The sequence below is a fragment of the Xiphias gladius genome, chromosome 2 (assembly GCF_016859285.1).
Source record: "Xiphias gladius isolate SHS-SW01 ecotype Sanya breed wild chromosome 2, ASM1685928v1, whole genome shotgun sequence".
Classification (NCBI taxonomy): Eukaryota; Metazoa; Chordata; class Actinopteri; order Istiophoriformes; family Xiphiidae; genus Xiphias; species Xiphias gladius.
Window position 1 is genome coordinate 16,448,318 of NC_053401.1, and position 20,278 is coordinate 16,468,595.

The 20,278-nt window shown below is 39.2% G+C and overlaps 1 protein-coding gene across 3 annotated transcripts in view; it reads right to left on the reverse strand.

Moving 5' to 3' along the window:
* arid2 (AT rich interactive domain 2 (ARID, RFX-like)) overlaps positions 1-19,119 on the reverse strand; it is a 42,566-nt gene extending 23,447 nt beyond the window's left edge. Inside the window, exons 1-5 of one of the 3 annotated variants that reach the window (XM_040143352.1) lie at positions 19,038-19,119; positions 16,982-17,167; positions 16,765-16,858; positions 15,755-15,852; positions 2,180-2,313 (exon numbers count right to left, since the gene is read on the reverse strand). In XM_040143352.1, coding sequence (XP_039999286.1) covers positions 2,180-2,313; positions 15,755-15,852; positions 16,765-16,858; positions 16,982-17,073 — 418 coding nt within the window. In that variant the 5' untranslated portion in view covers positions 17,074-17,167; positions 19,038-19,119. Of the gene's footprint in view, positions 1-2,179; positions 2,314-15,754; positions 15,853-16,764; positions 16,859-16,981; positions 17,525-19,037 lie in introns of those variants that run through there. The other 2 variants (XM_040143344.1, XM_040143334.1) reach the window with 2 other exon arrangements.
* Between the last annotated feature and the right edge of the window lie 1,159 nt (positions 19,120-20,278).

Genomic DNA, 20,278 nt, shown 5'->3' on the forward strand with positions numbered 1-20,278 from the left:
GTCAGATGAAACCAAAGTAGAGCTCTTTGGTAATTCAGTGTATCATTTTGTTTATAGCTGACGAAATGAAACCAAAAAGGAAAGAACACCCTATCTACAGTAAAAAGTGGTGGAGGTTCTATCATGCTGTGGGGCTGCTTTGCTGCCCCTGGTACTGGAAGCACTGAATGTATCAAAGCAATGATAAAATCAAAAGATTACTTAGGCATTTTAGGGCTAAATGTTTTACCCAGTGTCAGAGAACTAGGTCTGTGGCGAAGGTCTTGGGTCTTTCATCGGTACAACAACCCAAAGCATACATCCAGCCGCACAAAAGGATGACTGAAAAGTAAAAGATGGGCTGTTTTAAACTGGCCAGCAATGAGTCCTGACCTAAATCCCACTGACAACCTTTGGCGAGAGCTGGTATCTGCCATTGCAAAAAGAACTCCTGCAAACTTAAAAGAGCTTGAACACATAGAAATGGGAGAGTTGTAGAAAATACCAGCAGAAAGGTGCAAGAAGCTTTTTGATGGCTACAAGAAACATTTAGAGGATGTCACTGTTGCCAACGGTTACAGAGTCTGCAACCAAATATTTGTGAAGGCTGCTAATAATTGTGTCTGGGGTACATTTTGTGTTTCTATTTTTTCCCTATTATGCAAGTTTGGTTTTTTTATTTTCTTTTGATAAATAACCTTGGACATTTTATTAAAATATTCTGATTTTACAAAACTGGTTAATTTGCATTAATTTCTGAAGATATTCTAAATTCTGCATTTAAAATTCAAGGGTGCCAATAATTTCAACTAGGACTGTATAAACGCATGTCACACGTAATGTGGTTATCTTTTCTTAGCCGCAGTTTATAAACCCTGTTGCCTGTTGTTGGCGTTTATCAAACGTAATAAATAGTTGAGGATGCAATGAGGATGTCAGTGCAGGCAAAAAAATGCACGTAGTGAGAGAACAACTGAGCCAGTGAAGAAAAAGTACTACTTTCAACCACAATGGCCAACAAATTTCCCGTGTTGGAGGGGCCCCAAGACCCAAATGGTCATCATGCACCTGCACAAATGTGACCACATGAAATTTTAACTCGCACACTCTCAAAAAATGGTCACATATGTATATGCGACCATATACATATGCAGGCTTATTTAGGTTATATGTAAAACTTAAATAAGCCAGACAGCAGTTGTGCCCGTTTTTGCTGCAGTAAAGTTATACGTTTATTTGTCCAACCGTCAATAAGACTAGCGAGTAAATGAACAATGGCCCTATCATCTTCTGCCTTGTCAGTATAGCGCTGACCGCTGCTATAAAACACTGCTAGCGCTTTATTTGTTGCTAAATTAGTTAGCCACAAAGGTAGCTAATGCCATGACTCTGAAGACAGCTAATGAACCGTTAACATATAGCGTTATACTCATTATGCTTAAATGACATGATGACAATTATAACTATGACTTGCATGTCAGCACAGCTACAGGTGTTTTGTCTCAAAAGTTTAAAGCTTAGACAGTGACTTTTCAGAATTTCTGTTAAAAAATGAATATCGACCAATATATCGTTATCAGAATTTTTAAAACCTAAAATATAGAAGTAAGCATTAGTCTTAAAAATCTCTGGCTCTAAAATGCAGCCTGCTTGACCATAGAACCTGAAAACATTTTCATAACATACCACAGTGATTTTCCTAACAGCTGAAATTAAAAATGGAAACACTTTTAAGCCTAACTCTGGGGCTTATAAAACTATAAAAGGCATTGAAGCTATGTGGACCTCCATTAAAACTTGCAATCTGTATATTTCCTTCCTCATCATATTCTTCCGATATAAGTTCTACCAACTAAGAAAAGCCTCGGAACAAACAGCTATTGTTAAGACACCTTTCTATTCTTATGCTTAACCTGCGGGCTGACCAGTTTCCCATGCATCTCACACAGCTCTGATGAAGTGATGGTTTGCTGTAATCACATTTGCATGAGGATTAAGTGTTTGAGTTGGCCAAGGGGCAGAGAGAAAGAGACAGAGGGACAGGGTGAACTTCAGAGAGACAACGAGAAACAGAGAGAGAGAGACAACAAGAAACAGAAGCTGAATCCATGTTCCTGATGCAGACGTGACCGAGACAGAAAGAGTGAACTAGAGAACATAGTGAGGGCTTGTGAATGCTAAGCATGGTGTCTCTACCTACCTGATACAATGTGTTGCTGGTAATTATAAGAGTTGGGAATTGCACCAATTGGAAGAGAGGCTTTGGGATTCCCCGGCTGCGCTTCTTCGTCATCCTCGCCAAAGTGGTGGACTTTTTCATACTTCTCCAAGTATCTGCAGGGGAAGAAGAAGGAAGGGGGGAAAAAAAAAAAAAAGACAATGAGTCCAGACATGCTTGATGTTAAATTTTGCAGTGAATCTTTGCTCTACTTTCTTTACCAGACTTGAGTGACTTTTTAAGATTTGTTTCTTTAAATGTATGCAGGCACATTTTCTGAAGTCAGAAAAATGTCAAAATTAGTGCAGGCTGGCAAAGAATACAGGTTTGACATTTTTCATTCTTGGCTTGTTTTGGTTTGTTAACTCAAGCTCTGGATCAGGCAACTGCTTTCATGTTTTATAGTGTAAGCATTAGGGCTGACCGAAATGCTTCGAAGCATCGACCATTGCAATGGTAATAAACATCCAAATCAGTATTCGAATGCTGCAATTAAAAAAAAAAAAAAAAAAAATTATTATATATGTATTACCACAAAAAAATCCCAATAGCCCATAACAATAACAATAATTAAAAGTAATCCAACATTATTCATCAGTCATCAACATTAATTATTATTAGTTATCCTCTGAAAAGAACATTTAATGTTGGCGATAGTTTTGTGTGTCATGTGACAGTCACAGTACCAGTGCTGACACTGGGACGGTGACATGTGACTATGTGCCAGACTTACAAGTTACAACTATGCTAGCAGGATGTTCAAAAAGTGAAGATGATCCTCAAAAGTCAAGTGCAGAGAATCCTCAATCAAGAGTCAGAGCTTTCATATGTTTCCAAAAGGGTGAAATCAATCAGCATTCCTGTAGCATGTTGTATCACAAAGGCCCTACAGTCGTATATCTTGTCAAGGAGGCAATAAGCTGAAACAGCAAAATTCACTCTGCAATTAAAATATGACAATGGAAGTTAATTCATCTGACTTTAGAGAGCACCTTACTATACCAGGAAATTAATTTGACTGTCCCTCAACATGAATTCACATTACAAGTCAAAAAATCCCTCCTTTTAATGCTTATGATTTACCAAAAGCACAAACAAATCTGTGGAGCGACAGGGTTACATTTCTTAGGTGAAACAGACTTATATGCTAAAAAGAATGACATTTAAAAAAATTCAAATTATTCAAATGGGTACAAAGCAGGAGGAGTAAGAGTCACCATGGCTGACCAGACAAAGAGTTTCACCTACAGACAACCAGATATCTTCAACAGAAAATCAGAGGGAAAAGACTTAACAGTACCTTCCACACTGTCTGACTAGACAAAGAAGTGCAGAAACACCACAGCGACAAGCACTTAGACACTAGGGCTGCACGATTAACCTTATTAAAAACGGGACCTCTATTCATACCTCTATGCGATCTCATTTCTAAATGACAACGATTCTGCTGCATTTTCTTCATGGACATCAGCTGCATCAAAAAAAAGCGCTCCTAGTTCCTCCCTCAATAAATGACAATGCGGTGTTACATGTTACATCATGTGATGCAGAGCAGCAGAAACCAGTGAGGAAAATCAACACAGTGAGAGCAAGTGAGAGACACTGGTGAATGACAGTGTGAGAGAGAAGTTGTGTAAGGACAAATAAAAATGACAAAATGAATCCAGAGGAAAACTCCACTGATTGTAGTGAGAACGAGGTGAGTATTCTAACCAATCCCACTGTTCTTGTAATGAAAAAAGTTCACATTCTGAGGTGTGGAAGTTTTCTGGATTCAGACAAGACGATGAGAGTCAAAATCACGTACATTGCAAGCAGTGTTTTGCCATAGTAGCAGATCCGCAGGGTAAACCCACAAATTTATATAATTACGTTAAACATCACCAAAAACCGCAATATGATGAAGCTGTAAAGGCCAAGAAAACAGAAAAACCCTCCTGCACGACCAAACAGACATCAATAACGGGAACCTTATACAGTGTTTCACCATACCTGTCAAGCTCCCATAGGCACAAGGCGATTACAGAAGTGATCACTTACCACTTGACCAACGATATGGCCAACATCAACACTGTCCAAAACAAGGGAAATGATCAACATCCTAGATAAGCGCTATTCAATGCCCTCTCGCAATTATTTTTCAAAGGTTGCACCACCTGCTCTATAAACTAAGTGCCAATAAACAGTGGCGACAGAATTATAGGAAGTACATTATTTTGCGGCAATAACAGATTTATAGTCCAGGTCAACTGTGGAACCATATATGAGCCCGACAGTACATTTTATGGTTAGTGACTTCACCATGAAAAGTTGGTGCCTACAGACTGTTGTTTACCCGAGGATCACACGAGTGAGGCTCTAGCACAGGGACTAATGGAGAGTCTTAACTTTTACTGTTTGGAGGAGGAAGACAATGGTGTGGATAACAAAGCAGTGAATCCAACACTGTGAAAGCAGCCTCCTTGGGCATAGGCTACGTCTGGCTATAAGTGAGCTGTGTATTACATTTAATCTTTTTTATTTATTTATTTATTTTTTTTATTAAACTATGCCATTTGGCCAATTAGGATGATAATATGATCAAAATAACAACAATAATGGAAATAATTATAGCAGCAGTAACGATAGTAATATAAATCATTTGTTTACATCAATATTTTTAATTAAAAGCAATAATAAAAAATAGTTGACGACAAGAATTGATTTGAAATGTTCTCTGTTTTCTGATCTGGAGAATGCAATGAAAGATCCACGAATTGACCGCGCTGTAGGTATATGCAAAGAGCATGTGGGCTGCTTCAATTACAGTTGGAGGTGGAAAAGGGAGTTTGTTGAGGCCCCAAAGGGGCTCAAGCTATCTGAACACAAGCTTAAAACTGAGTTTCCAACAAGGTGGGGACTGAGAAAAGGTATGGTCTCTCCTCCGATCAGAACACTAGACATCTGATTCCCACATGGCAGAGCATTGAAGTCCTTCAGGCAATCAACAATACCCTCAACCCCCTGACAGACTTCAATGATGCCCTCTCAGGAGAGCAGTATGTGAGCATCTCATGTGTGAAGCCAGTTTTCTGCCTCTTTGAAACATCAGTTGTGGCAGTGTAGGAAGATGACTCGGATCTCACACTATCAATTAAGTCAAGAATCCTGAAGTAATGTCAGGAAAAGTACAGTGACTCAAACACACAGGAGATGCTAAACATTGCCACAGCTCTGGATCCAAGATTAAAAATGAAATATGTCAGTGAGGAAATCAAAACATCTGTCAAGGCCAGACTGACACAGGAGATGATTGGCATAACTCCAATTATGGTAATTATATATATATTAGATCATGTTCACAATGATATTTACACATTTTTGAAATGATTGTAAAAATGTGATAGTGTACTTTTGTCTAAAGCTGTTGTGATATTACATTGGTGTGTGTAATAGAATCTTAAGATGAGCTTTGTTAATGATCTTCTCTCCTTTAAAGCAAAGCCACCCCCCAATGAAGATGAGCTGACAGACTGTACGCAGCTTCTTTAAAAGCAGCAAAAGGCAATGAGGCACAACCTGACCCATCCTCACAGCTAGAGCAAGCTGTTGCCTCAAACCTACAGTCATATCTGCTCTCAAGCAACATTGACAGTGAATAGGTCCCCTTAGTCTGGTGGAGGGAACACAAGGGTCAATATCCAATACTGTGTATGCTGGCGAGGAAGAAATCTGCATTCTTGCTACAAGTTCCCCTTCAGAAAGGGAGTTCAGTACAGGAGGGAACATTATAACTTATCTCCATCCCTCACTGAAGCCTCAAAATGTAGACAGACTTGTGTTCTTGGCAAAGAACCTTTAAGCAGTTGGCTGCCTAAAAAGGACTATGTTCTAGATTTTCCAAAAAGCTTCCTGTTTAGGTCACCCTAATTGAATGGCCAAGGTCATTGTAATGTTTAGCTATCATGTTGTCTTGTCAAATGCCATACATATTTGTTAACAATTATGCTGTGCATTTTAAGAAGTATACCTACCTCTATCATCATCTTGCGTACAGAAAACGCACAGAAAAATCAAAGGTTGTATAAGTAAGAGAAGACAAGAGACTGAAGTCGATTGTTTTTATGTTCAGTGTCAGATAGATGTAGTTGTTGTAATAAAGCTAAAAAAAACAAAAAACAAAAGGGAGCGTTCCCTTTCTGTTGTCAAATGTTGATGAGCAGGTCCTACAACAGGCACCATCCTATTTTTTTGTTACGTTTTCCTATGTATTAGGTAAATGAGTGCAATAAATACTTATACTGGGGAAAAAAAAAGAATCGTGCGAGAGAATCATGATCTCAGTTCTAAGCAAGTAAATCGTGATTCTCATTTTCTCCAGAATCGTGCAGCCCTATTAGACACAAAGTGGAGAAATGATTTTGCAACTTTAATTCAAGATAAAATATGAAACTACTAAGGAATTCAGTATACACAAGAGTGAAATTCAATGGTGAGGCCATCATCTTATTGTTCTGGGTAAATTACAAAGTTCAAAAGTTTAATTCTAAAATGAAATCTGACAGGTACCAGGGTGAGCGTTCACCTTGCACTACTTGGTTTAGAAGTTGTTTTCCGGTTTGAGTCAGTGACAACTCCTTTTACTAAGCCTGTGGTGCTTTCAGAGGCTCAAAAGTATTAAGTGAGGTGTGATCCCAAGAGTTGCCCAAAAACATTATCAAATCAATAAATATCGGATTGAACAATTTTTTTTAATTTTTACTAATCAGGGAAGTGCAAGGGGTTAGTTTAGTTCAAACTACTTTCAATACAAATACGTAAATGTGGTTATTTGAATAACACCACTTCTCATCTGAACAGTACAACAGCATAAAAACAGAAAAAAAGTGAACTGGCTGCAACACTAACAGCTGTGTTCCAACATCAAGCGAGCAATTCATCTGTAATCCTTCTCACATTTTTGAGAAGTTTCCACTCAACTTGGGGAATGCAGGGAAATCTGCCAGACAAACAAAAACATACACATGCAGCAAAATACCTCAGCAGTGAAAGTGTGGTGAACCCTGCCTGTTTGGCCGTGAGTCACAGAGCAAGTAAGGCTGTTTCTGAATGAGGCCCCGCTTGTTCATCGTGGCCAAGGTAATCCCCCATCCGCTGGCTGCCCGGTGACACTCTCGACTATAAATACACTCAGCCTTCATTTGTAGAGAGAGACAGTGAGGAGTGCGAGCGGGAAAGATAGGCCACAGTCCCAACTGCAGCGTCATCAGCCGCTGTCTGGGTACGAGCAAGCAAAAAAGGCTGTGGGTAAAGACAGATGGGGGCATGGGGTGTGTGTGTGTGTGTTTGGGGCAGGGGGGTGACATCAGCTTCTTGTGTCTGCACTTCCCCTTTTTCTTACATGAATGATGATAGTACCATGAATCCCATTCTGTTTGTGTAGCATGTGACTACCAACCAACAGAAACCACTTGGCTTTAATCATTTTACGACAATCGTTTAGGGAAATGTGCTTATCGTCACTAATACTGAGGTATGTTTTCCTCCAATAACACTACAAGTGCAAAGGTTGGGAAACTAGCAGGGCATGACAAGTGACAGATAGACACACAGTTGCAAACAGCCACTGTCATTAATATTGTGTTATTTACGGTCATCTGGATCACACCAGTACAAATACTCCTGGCTTCAATTACTCTCAGCTGCCTGGCTGCCCAAATGCCCTAAATGTGTCAGTGTGTGGGAGTCGAATGCCCCCTGCTGGACGCGGACGCAAACATGCAAACACACCCACTGCCAATCTCTGGACATAAATGTTTGCTGGGATTTAGATGGAGCCGGCTGTCCAACACAGGCTGAGGGTTGTTTGTTTGTCAATGATCCCAGGGTTTTTTATTATGGCAAAGCCAACTGAGAAAACACTGTAAAAGTTGGATCATTTATAGCGCAGACCATTTGTTGTTCAAAAGCACACTTTGTCACTACAGAGCATTAAAAAAGCAAGTCTGACTAATGACTGCCTTCACGTTTAAGATATGAGGCTCGCAAACCTCTGACTTAAAACAATGCAAACAGTAGAATAATCCCAATTATTTGATTACAATACTGACCGCTTGCTCTAACTGTATTCCAGTGACCTCTGCTGATTAAATAACAGCAAAGGAAAAGTGGTTAACCTATGTGGTCAATGCATATATGCACCTGCAAAGGTCAGCGCAAAGAAGAAAAAAAAAAAACCCTAATACAATTCATACCTTTTATGATTGCAAACATCTCTATTTCAGTTATCAGTCTGGACAATCTCGATGGCATGGTAGCTCGGTGGTTGTGAGCATTTCCTTGGTACAAACTAGGCTTTTGCAGTAGAAAAATTTTCACACAAGTTCCTTCTAGAAAACTGCCAACACAGGTGAAGCTTGTGGAGGAAAAGTGCTCGCTTTTAGAGAACAAAGCTTTAAATCTAATTTGGACTTTGTGTGATTGCTTTTCAATGTGAAGGTAAATCACCTACTTTGAAATATTCCTGATCACCACTCAAGTACATATTCTACCGTGGACCATGCATTTTGTGTAATTTATTTCGGGAAAAAGCTCCAGTTATTTTGGCTGAGAGTGTGAATTTGCTTCCTTTTCACCTAAATATTAATCCATTCCCCCAGTGTTCCATTGAAATGACTACTGGTTTGCTTTGAGATGTGATGAGATGTTGATTCCCATCCACCTGCAGCTGCTATTTATTTTGTGGATTTCACCATTTCCCTTACTGTTTAATTCATCATAAACAGCTGTGAGAGTTAATGAATACACTGTTGACAATGAATACACAATTATTCCATCCACAGTTTATTTTCAGTCAAAACTTAATTTAGATAATAGCTGGCTACATCAGCTGTCTTAAGTGACAACAGTCACGTAAAACTGTGTCATAAGTAGTTACACAAACCCATTGCAGTTTACGGGAATGTTGCCCAACTTTAGGCGGCTGGCTAGCTTTGGGTATCTCATAGTGACTTTTGCATCTATGAGAAGGGGGAGACTAAATAAAATACTCCTTACTGATCTGCGCTCTCGGTTTGATGTCGAGGTGCTATGTCTTGTTACGAAAGTAACAGGTACAGAAATGGAAAGGCCAGTGCTCAGATCCTACTTCATCCATTCTGTCCCTGCCATGTAGCCAGGTCACCATAGCTGTGTGTGATCACATTTTTTAAAATATGCATAATAATGACAGCCTTGCAGTTGGTACAGGTCTTTTATTTAATATAGTTCTAAAAACATGTTTTAATTTTTGTGCATTTGACATGAAAAAAAAAAACTGATTGAAATTAGAAATCTTTCCTAAGCTTTAAAAAAAATAAAATAAAATGTAGATTTACTTTTTTTGCCCATATCACACCTTATACTTCAGTTTTCAAAATATTGTTAAATGACATTAGGGACAATGTGGAGAAAATGACACTTGTTTAGGCTCATAAATGGTGTATAACCTGTGATAGGGCTCACCACAATAAAGTCAACTGATGATTTTCTGCATAGAATGTATACAATATACATACACACACTTTCTTCTTGCAACCAAAATGTTAGAGACGTAGGGAACAAGCTCCAGTTATGTGTAAAAGGTACTTACCAAGTAAAGCAAATCTACTTTTACTGAAGAGCTGGAGGCTAAGCAACCCCCAGAGCATACATTTTAACCATATCATCTATCTAATAAAGTGGTAAAGCCAGATTGTAGCATCACTGTCAAGTACAAGGCAGATCTGTCCACCTGCTTGTTAGCAAGGAGACTGAGCGAAGGAGATTAGGCTATCAGTGGTGGCTTTTACTGCAAGAAGGCAGGTCAAATTACAGACTGGCCAAAAACACAAAGTCTCAAGAGCCTTCAAATGTTCTCTGTGATAGCGAGTTTGCTCTACTGCTCTTATTCAGTTAAAAGTCTCTCATAATGCTGTATAAAAAAGCAGAAACAGACACTTTGTCGTCTCCCTCCTCTCTCCTCCTGTCGCTTTCTGCAGGTATTTCTGCCCCTGGTGCTGAAGAGTCTGGATCTGTGTTTGCAAACCACCTACTGCCCCCATGATCCTGCTCAACACCCACTGCTTCAATTATAATTATTATCATTATCATTATTATTATATTTAGTTTTTAAGTATTATTATTGGCCATTTTATCAAAATTATTAGTTTCATTATTATTATACATCTTCATGTGGTACCTGTATTGTGCTATGCCCCCCCCCCCCAAAACCTCTCACTCTCTCTTCCAACCCAGCCGGTTGAGGCAGACGGTCACCAACCATGAGCTGGGTTCAGTTCCAGGTTTCTACCTATTAAAAGGGAGTTTTTCCTCGCTGCTGTCGCCAAGTGCTTGCTCATGTGGGAAATACTGGGTCTATGTAAATATAACTATAAAGAGTACAGTCTAGACCTGCTGTATATGAAAAGTTCCCTGAGATAGCCTCTATTATGATGTGGCGCTATATAAATAAAATTGAATTAAATAAAATTGAACAAGTCCACACAGCCTTGTCTTTCTCCATAACTGGTTGGTTGTCATCTGAGCATCTTAAGTCTGAGTAGCAGCTAGGATGAGGCAGGGGAATAAAAACATGACTAATGCAAGCCAGATCAAAGGGCCACTTCACCCAGATGTTTCAGATGAGCAGCAGAATCTATCGGCATACACAGGAAGGAGAGCAGGACCAAAAAGCATGATGGTAACTGGAATAATGTCATAACCTGGTGTGAACATTAACACTACCAAGCAGAAAAGGAAAAAGAAACTGTGAAATTAAACAGTCTTTACATTAAATTAAAAAATCTGGTGTAAATTGTGTATGTGATCTTAAAATCAAGACTTTTGACATTACACTTAACATTAACCACATAGTCTGCACTATTTACTTCGCATACTACTTTAGCACATGAATACATGAGTGGACAGATTCATAGATACAGTGGGCTCTAAATAATTTTTCAATGTCTGTAATACATTTTTGGTGCTCCAAACTTTGTCTAGGTCTCTATACAATCTAAGTAAGACAAGTGCCTTTGTATCAGACATGCTCTTCTAGTGACATTTGAACTTCTGTTTCTCTACAGTCTCAATAGTTAACTGAAGAGTTTTTCAATCTGTAGTTCAGAAACGAACATGGCATTATCTGATATGCAGAGGGGGTCAGGGGAGATTTCTAAGACTGAAATAATTATATTTATTTCACATTTTCCATCAAAAAATGAATTCAATAAGTTTGAAACATCATCGACTATAATCCAGTTGCAGCTCCTTTCATGCTTGGTGAAGAAAAAAAACAAACAAACAAACAAACAAACAAACAAAAAAAAAACGTATGTCATGCTCAAATTCACATGACAACTAGAACACTGCCTTATTTCTGGGGTCATGAGAATTTTGGCCATATGAGTTGGGGTAGCAAGTCAAAAACTATTGAGAAAGACATGGTTAACTAGTCTGGCATTAGTAGTGAGTTAATATTAAAATGTGAAACATTTAAATATCGACTGAAATTAGTAAACCTGTCAATATGATCGCACCTTCTTCTCTGCACTGCAACCAGTTTAGGGAGACATAGCTGAAAGTGTGGTATAATCATTTAGCTGTTAAGGAAGCAGCATGTTCACTCTGAAAAAGAAAGATTACTTGTTAGTGGTTGAGTAAGCAGAACGAGGTACTGTCAAGACCTGGTTTCTTTTTGTATAAGAAATGTGGATAGTAATAACTGTCCTTGACAACAGAGCTAAACACCTAACCTGCACATAATATAGCATGGATGAAAAGGTGAAATCTGAAATACCTTAAATGCTTTCAATAGATCACTGCCACATGTACTCACCAAATCAATGTTTGGTTTAATCATGCAAAATATGGTCTAAATAATATTCTTCAAAACAAATGCCAACGTAACAGGCTATCACAGAATAACAATTTCTCTGAACTGTTAAACAAGGCGGAATAACTGCTAATTTCTTCCTTTAAACATTTCCAACCATGTGTAAAAACCTCATCAAGATAAAAAAAATCCAAGACTTGAACATTTAAGCTAACACAGATGTTTAAGTGAGTGGTTCCTAGATGTCAGTGCCTCCTGGGCCTGATTTCCTCCCAACTGGGATGCAGTGGACAGGGAAAACAAAGGTTGACCCTGGGTATCTCTCACCTTCAAAACACCTTTTATTCACTCTCAAATTACATTGAGTGCCTGGATGAACTGGATGCCGTTTTTACTTAAAATAAATAAATAAATAAATAAATAATTTAAAAAAAAAAAAATCAAGACTCTGTTACCCTGCAAGGGTTGAGACCTTAGCACAAACCACTTCCAAATCATATGAAACTACTCATGTAGGAGGAAAATCGTGGAGACTTGAAGTAGTATTGACTGAGAATCATCCAAATCAGTGTAGCCACTGGAAAACTGGAAGCAGCCTTTCGTAACTCCAACGCAATCAAGTCAAACAGAGTGCACAGATGTAGAACATAAACGTATGTAAAATTATGGAAGTATGTAAAAGGTTCTCTATAGTCACAGGAAGAGATCTTGGGCAAACAGGTCAGCTTCAAACACACATTACTCACATACCATTAAAGAATCTGGTTGTTCTACCATAATACTTCCAATAAAATCAAGACTGTTTGATAATTTTCCAAAACCCTTAAATTTTCTCAAAATTTCAAACTTTTTCATAGCCCTTGGCAGCCCTGGCCATGTTGATTATATTATTTAACACTTGCCCTTTATGTTAGCAGTTCTGTTGGAATTACTGTATGTCTTACTGATCAATAATTCCCTCAATGTCATAACTCAACACCTATCATTTAAATTTATATCTTTTGCTTCAAACAGCTGCATTTTCTAGTGTGTCCGTGTGATTTATTGCAAAATCCTTGATCTGGCGTGAATCCTTCCACCACAAAGTTGAAATAAAATCAGCACCATTGGTAGGACTGATGTCAAAGCAGCGCTTCAACAAGTTGAAAACGAGCTTGAAAAATGTTTCTGGCAAGCTTTGCTCACTTACAACCAAGTGAAATTCAGATATCAAATAGACAGTAGCAGGAGTTGGCACTGAACTTCGGTGCTGCTTATTACTCTGCTCTGAGTGGGAAGTGCTGACCGGAGAGAGGAACATCATGATCATCCTATTGATTCAGACAGGGAATCTTGGTCAGGAGTCAGACCATCCTTTGACAGAAAAGTCACAAGTTTGATCCCTGCAGCAACGGTGTGTCCTTCACTCCTACCTGCCAATTTACACTTGGTAGTTAGTTTTATTTCACTCAAGGTGAAAAGAAAACCATCAGGGAATTGGCACTTAAGTTGACAATTTGAAGCTGGGTTTGTTAAAAGCCACAGATCCCAAAAAAACTGAACCAAATTACAATACCATTTATATTACTTGACAATGGGTTCAATTTATCTAATCATTACCTAAAAAACACACATCTTGAAACTATTCTAGTTGTCAGTAAATTCACAAGAAAATGCAAACACAGCTTAAAAATGCCCAAGCAGCCAGTGGGTGGTCATTCATTTGGATAATCAAGATTAACACCTGATATTAGCAAACATCCATCCAGCTTAAGTGTCCTTGAGCAAGACACTGAATCTGAATCAGCTCCAGTAAGCACATATCTACTGTGTAACTGGCTGTGACCTCTGAACTCCCTGGATGATGGCAAAATGAAAATCTCTCCCCAAGTGATTACCCTACTCACTAACTTTTGCATGGTAAAACCGGTTGGAAGATTGGTAGGGGGGGGGGTAACAACAATTTCTCTATTATACTCACTCATATCAGCAAAAAAGTAGCATGAGGGAGGCGGGAATAGTCTCTAGTATCAGCCTTGTTTGAGGCAAGACCAGTCTAGCTGCCTGCTGCCTCTGACATCCACTATACTGAGCTGCCTTAGATAAACTTTATAAAGTAGCTCTATAGGCTGTGCAATATTCAGCATGTCGGTCGAATCACCTTTCGGGCCTCATTTGTTCATCCACCTTCCCAAAATAATTAAAAAAGATAATAATTACATTTACAGCTGTTCTGAGTAACAGAAGTGAACATTTCAATTAAAAAAAACAAAACAAAAAAACCCATTATCCTTTAAAAAACAAACAAACAAAAAAAACAAACAAACAAAAAACAGCCATGATGTTAATGACTGCACATAATTGTCTGCTTCATATTTTCATCTGCAGAACAAGGCATCAGCCTACTGGTATCTATAAACCACTTCCTGATGTAAGAATATACACATTAGTTGGCCTTATTGTGTCCTAAAAATCATTTAGAGGCTCGACAAATCAGATCATCACTTGAGTTTCTGTGACAAGTACTTAAGGTACACACAAAAACTAGACCTGTTAAACAAAGACAGGAACATATTTCTGAATGTTGTGTTACATTGAGCCTGGGGGGGTTCCCTCATTAGTAGAGCATAGAAATTCAACACCTTTGCACTATAGGTATTTCCACTGGAGGAAGAAACTGCTGTCTTGTCAGTTGTCTGAGGTCCCACAGAATCCATAACACCAAATTACATGATCTCCTGCATTAGAAAAAAATGCTTTCAAAAGCATTCCGTCATTTACACTAAAGATACTAAACAGGATAATAGTGTTTTGTGGGGTTCTCAGGGAGACCTCAGATAAGTTCATTAGCAGTACTCTGCAAGCCCATGCGTCTGAGGTGTTTCTCCCCGACAGCCAACTATCTGCGAACTTTTGAGGAGTTACGGGTCTCATCAGCTGTGTACTGTTAGTAATCATATGGACGGCTACGCTCACACCTTGCAACAGCTTCCATCAAAGGCAGTCTTGGTATAACTGCACAGATAATTAGCCTGTACTTATGATATCAACCAGTGACCTGCAGTTGCCTCTAAAGTAACCATGAGAGGCTACAAGCATTTCTCTGGTACAGACGTTTAATCCCCTGCAGGCAGGTGCTACTGAACAATCGTTGCATGAGGTTGAGCGGGAAGATAGAAGTACAGAGAAAGCAGCAACAGCAAAACCACAAATACAACTGTTGGGGAGAACTGCATTTAAACCAGACTGCCATCACTGGGAGCTGACTGCATTAAGATTTGGAAGCTGCATGCAATACATGTTACAGCACCCAGATCTACTCAATCATTAGAACTATTGTATATCAAAACCAAATCCCCTGTGGCTACACCATTTTCAGAGAGGAACAACCATCTTTAGTTTATAGTTTAATGCCATTATCAACAAAACACTCCATCAGTGTGTTCTCCAAACTATATTCCAGACTTAACATAATACAGAGGACACGTTTGGCCACATATATCTTCTATAAAAGACAGCTCAGAGTGTTCTTTTTCTATGTGGAAGAGGGAAATTAGTACATATCTACCATGGTATGGCAAATGTACACAATAGACATCCCCCCTTTGCCTGTCACAATATTGTACTAGTGGGGCTTCCTAGCAGAGGAGAGCGAGAGGCTAGATCCTGCTGACTGCATCTTAACATTTGTAAACACTTCCCACATGCTACCTGGAGGATGAGAGCTGCATGGCCATGCTACTTACCGAAGGTAGTACTGTTTTAAAGCAAATGCAGCGTTGGAACAACTCCTGGGAAAGTTAAACTCTTCTCCAAGTTCAATCCATTGGTTTTTGTCAGAGACCTGAAAGGGGGAAATACGTTCGTTAGGAGATAAAACATCGGCAACAACAAAAAGAGCAGTTACACTGCGACCATTTGTTCTGCTACAGGTTCCCCCAATGAAGTAATATCAGAATCACCAATCAATAACTTTTCAAACTGCTGAAACCATCTAAAAATACCGACCAAGATGAAATCATCTGGCAAGGTGTCTAGTACAACAGCGTTTAATTAGCCACTTGCATGTTTATTAACCGAACATATTTACATTTGATATATCATTTAGTACAACTGCCTGACTCTCTTTAGGATACTACCGTTACTCTCAAAGCTAGTTAGCACTATAGCTAACAAGCTAGCTCTACTTTTCCATTTTGGCGTTAAAAACCTAAAGACACTCCAACAAACCGTCTCCATCAAAAAGCAAATGATCTAGTTTGCAGCGACCCGTTTGATTTTGGAGTAGGTTTTGGTACCGTTTACTATATTCACTACATGGGCCTGTGAGGCCTACATTTTGAGATGAGCCATGAAGCCGAAGAAAGATGGCTATGGCGAGAAAGAAAAATCCAGCTTCCCCTGGGTGAAAACTACCGGTAAAAGCCCGGGCGAAACGGTATGTCCTAAGCGGTGTTTTCCAAGGCCGGGCTCCGTGCCGATAATCGATGTTAAACGTGCCCGCTAATTTTGAGTCGCTCCAACTGCACTCTGACTCCGAGCGTTTGGACTCTCAATTCAAACCACACAACAACACAAGCCACCACATTGCATAGAGATACATGGCAAACTAGCACAAGGCCAACACCGTCCCACTAACGTTTTACTAGAGGGTTACACTTGTCCCGGGTTACCCAAACCGAGTTGTAGAGTGGTCCACCGAGGAGTCCACAGACAGCAGAGTGTGGAGAAAACCCACTTTTTAGTTCCCACTCACCTTAGCAAATCCACCTAAAGAGACGACTCTGATATAGAGAGCATTCAGATCCAGCTCTTTCCCACCCACGATAGGAATCTTCTTGAACGGCGATCTGAAGGAATAATAGAAGAAATAAAGGACCATATGTTTAAATAACTGTTTTGGTTAACTCCGGGTCACAGGCAATTAAGATTTAAAGTTATATTTCTTGGGAATAAAGACGCCCCAATCTCACCCTCTGCTTTGGTGGAATTGCCGCAGCTCGTCCAGGAAAGCCTGTCCTTTCCTTCGCTGATCTAGTAGATTTTTCCCCGTCGAATTTGCCATTGTTTTTGCATGCAAAAACGGTTAAACCCCACTTCAGTCGCTTCTTAAGACACCAAGGATCCCATACTCCGCCGGCGCTCTGTCATTCGCGAAGCTGAGTGTTTAAAAAGTTAAAGAAATAGCTGATAGCAAGAAGAGCGGCAGCTCGCTAATAAAGACTGATGCACAGAGAAAGCCAGCCCGATTCAACCCCGGACTAAGTTGCAACGAACAGTCAACAATACGACCGATTTACCGACAGATCAGAAACGCCATGGCAGAAGGTGTTGAATTAATGCTTTTGTTCGCGGTTGTATTCGTTTGGAGTGGTTTGACAGTGTGTTACGGACACAGCTCCGAAGCTATCGCGCACACTGTAGAGCGGCAGAGAAATCCAGCTCTCAGACAAAAAGATGTGGAGGCCGCGGAGCTCGGCCTGCCATGCGTGCAGCGCCCTCTGCGGCCACAGGCGGCACTTCACCGTCCAGGGCAGAGCGGGTGTTGGAACAATAGAGAATGTTTTCTTTTTTTAGGGACCGTCTGACAACTCGTCTCTCTGTTTGGAAAACGGATCAGAAGTACTGGGAAATGTCCCGTGGGGGGAGGGGATGACACTAATTAACATAGCCCCCTTGATATCCTAAAAAGGCGTTTAATGGACGGCAACCCTACACTGTTAGTAAAATACTACTTTTCCAGGCTGACATAAAGCCTTAGTATATTTGTAACTGCCTTCAAAAATTCCATCTTACCTCACTGATATCAGGTAAATGACCTCTCTTTCCACTATGAAAGAAAAACTATAGTGAGCCTTTAACAATTTCATAATTATACAAATACCACAATATTTTTAAAATGTCATGCAGCAACTAAAACCAGAAAATCATAGGCTATTGACATGGCAAGATTTTTTTTAAATCCACCATTATACAAGATCGGTACTTATGTGAATACTAGTAATTATTGTTTAGCGGTGCCCATCAGCTTTTTCATAATTAATGTCTTCAGATTAATATTCCAAAGTTTTTACAAGTACATTAAGTTTAGTTTGACATTCATGCACATATCTCAAAATTAATTTCTTGCATTGGTGGTCATGTGCCTTATGACTGTAATATTTTGTCCAAAATGTATTTATTGTGACTCAAATTATTCTTGACATCTTTGTGTCTCATGTCATACTGAACAGTATTATATTAGAGTATACTACAGTTACTAATACAGTGCAACTCTAAGACCACAAATAAATGACTTTATATGTTGAGCGTTCTATGTTGTGCTTGGTTTGGCTTACTTTGACACATGGTCCCACTTATATTGCAATGCTTTTCATTTTGGTGGTATTTCGTACAATAAATATGTTTTATTATGATGTCAATTCAAAAAGCAAAATTTCACAGTTATAAGTCTCCATTAAAGCATCTATTTATACTGTTAGTTGTCAAAGTTTTTGGTGGTGCACATAGGGTCACTACAGCGTATGGTGATTTTTTTTTTAATCATAGAGCAATTTGTTGATGGGAACTTGAAAACGTTGTGGTCAGCTGCCCCTATCCATTGCCGACCACTTCAAAATGACTTTTATCTCTCACAGGATGGTTGAAAATTACTCCTGATCCCTTTTCCCTCCAACTGCCAAGCGGATGTCTTCTTGATGGGGTTACATTCAACCATTACACGTACCCCTTTGCTCAATGAAAAACCTGTCACAAAATGGCGGAGACGTACGTTAGCAGACCCCATTTTGACGAATTGACACTAGATAAGGGAAAAGTGCGTGTGATTTTCAAAATAGTCGTCTTTTAGCAAACAAATTGCGGCACAACGGACTTCACCTCACGGCTGTTTGAACTCCTCACCCGTCAACCGAATTCTGGGCTAATGAGTCGGTCCTGCGTTAGCTAGCTTGTTAGCTTAGTAAATGTTAGCTAATTTAGCGAAATTACGACGAACCTACTCCGAGCATTTTGTGTTTATCCAATTACCTGATGGCATCTCACGTTAACGGAGACTTTAGCTACTGTCTTGTGTCGCTACCAAGCAACATCAACCGCTATTAATGAAGAAGCACTTGTTCTAGATGCGTGGTTTGAACGCTAGCTCACCGGCGACTTACGTTAGCGTGCCAGAATTCAGTCCCTTATTAACACTAATATTGCTAACTAGGTTACCTCTGGATGCTAGCAGCTCACCTAGAAGCTCCCAGAGCAAACAATGTTTGGTTGTAACCCTTTATCTGTATTTAACATCTGAGCTGTTGTAATCGCAAAAGACAAAACTAACTCAAGCTTATGTGAGAATTGTTTAAGGCAAGGTTGTGTCGTAGCTAATGATCTAGTTAGCCGCCGTATGCGCGTCCCTTCACTGTGCATTTGTAGCTTTTTGCTATCGTCCCAGTGTTTAACAGTCAATGTTATTAATAAGTATGCGACTTCTTGCTAGTAAAACGAATGAATGACCTTGTGCTGTAGGTCACCACGCTACCCGTGTTTGTCAACCTTGTGTAGCTGCATTATGTTCAGTGCATATATTGGTTAATTGATGATTTGCTAAACGTGAAACCCATCTTTGTATTTTGCGGACCAGAGAGAGTTCAGCGTTTAGGCTGACAAGTCCATAACTATTATCACAGCGTATTGTCAAACAGTCAAAGCGTAAAAGAAGCGTTTTATTCACCCATTTGTCTTTATACTTTAGTGAGAGTTTTAGCTTCTTATTTACAGTTCTATTTTTGTAGCTAAATCACTACTGATAAATTTGTTATTCATACCTCTACTCATAATGATTAGGTAGCACTTAAGTTGCATATTATATTGAGTAAAATGATAAATTAATGGAATTCAAGTTGAATACTAGTTGAAAAAGTCAAGCAAAGATACTGTATCGTGAATGCTTTGCTAGAAAAACGTATTTTGTGCATTCTTTATAGCAGTCATAACGAGTTTTTAGGGATTATATTATAATGCCGTTCAGATTTGCATCAAAAATGTAGTTGTGTATGTCTAGAGGATAAAGATTTATATCCATTTGAACTATTTAATATAATAATGGTATACATACAACAAGTTACTATTTGAGATGTTCCAAGGATTTTCTGGTTGGACTGACCGTGAAATTTCTATGTAATAGATGGATGATGTCTGCAGCAAAACACCACTCCAAAAACATGTGTATAACGCTATACATTGTATAATAATGAAGATACTGTATGCCAGGCATGATATTG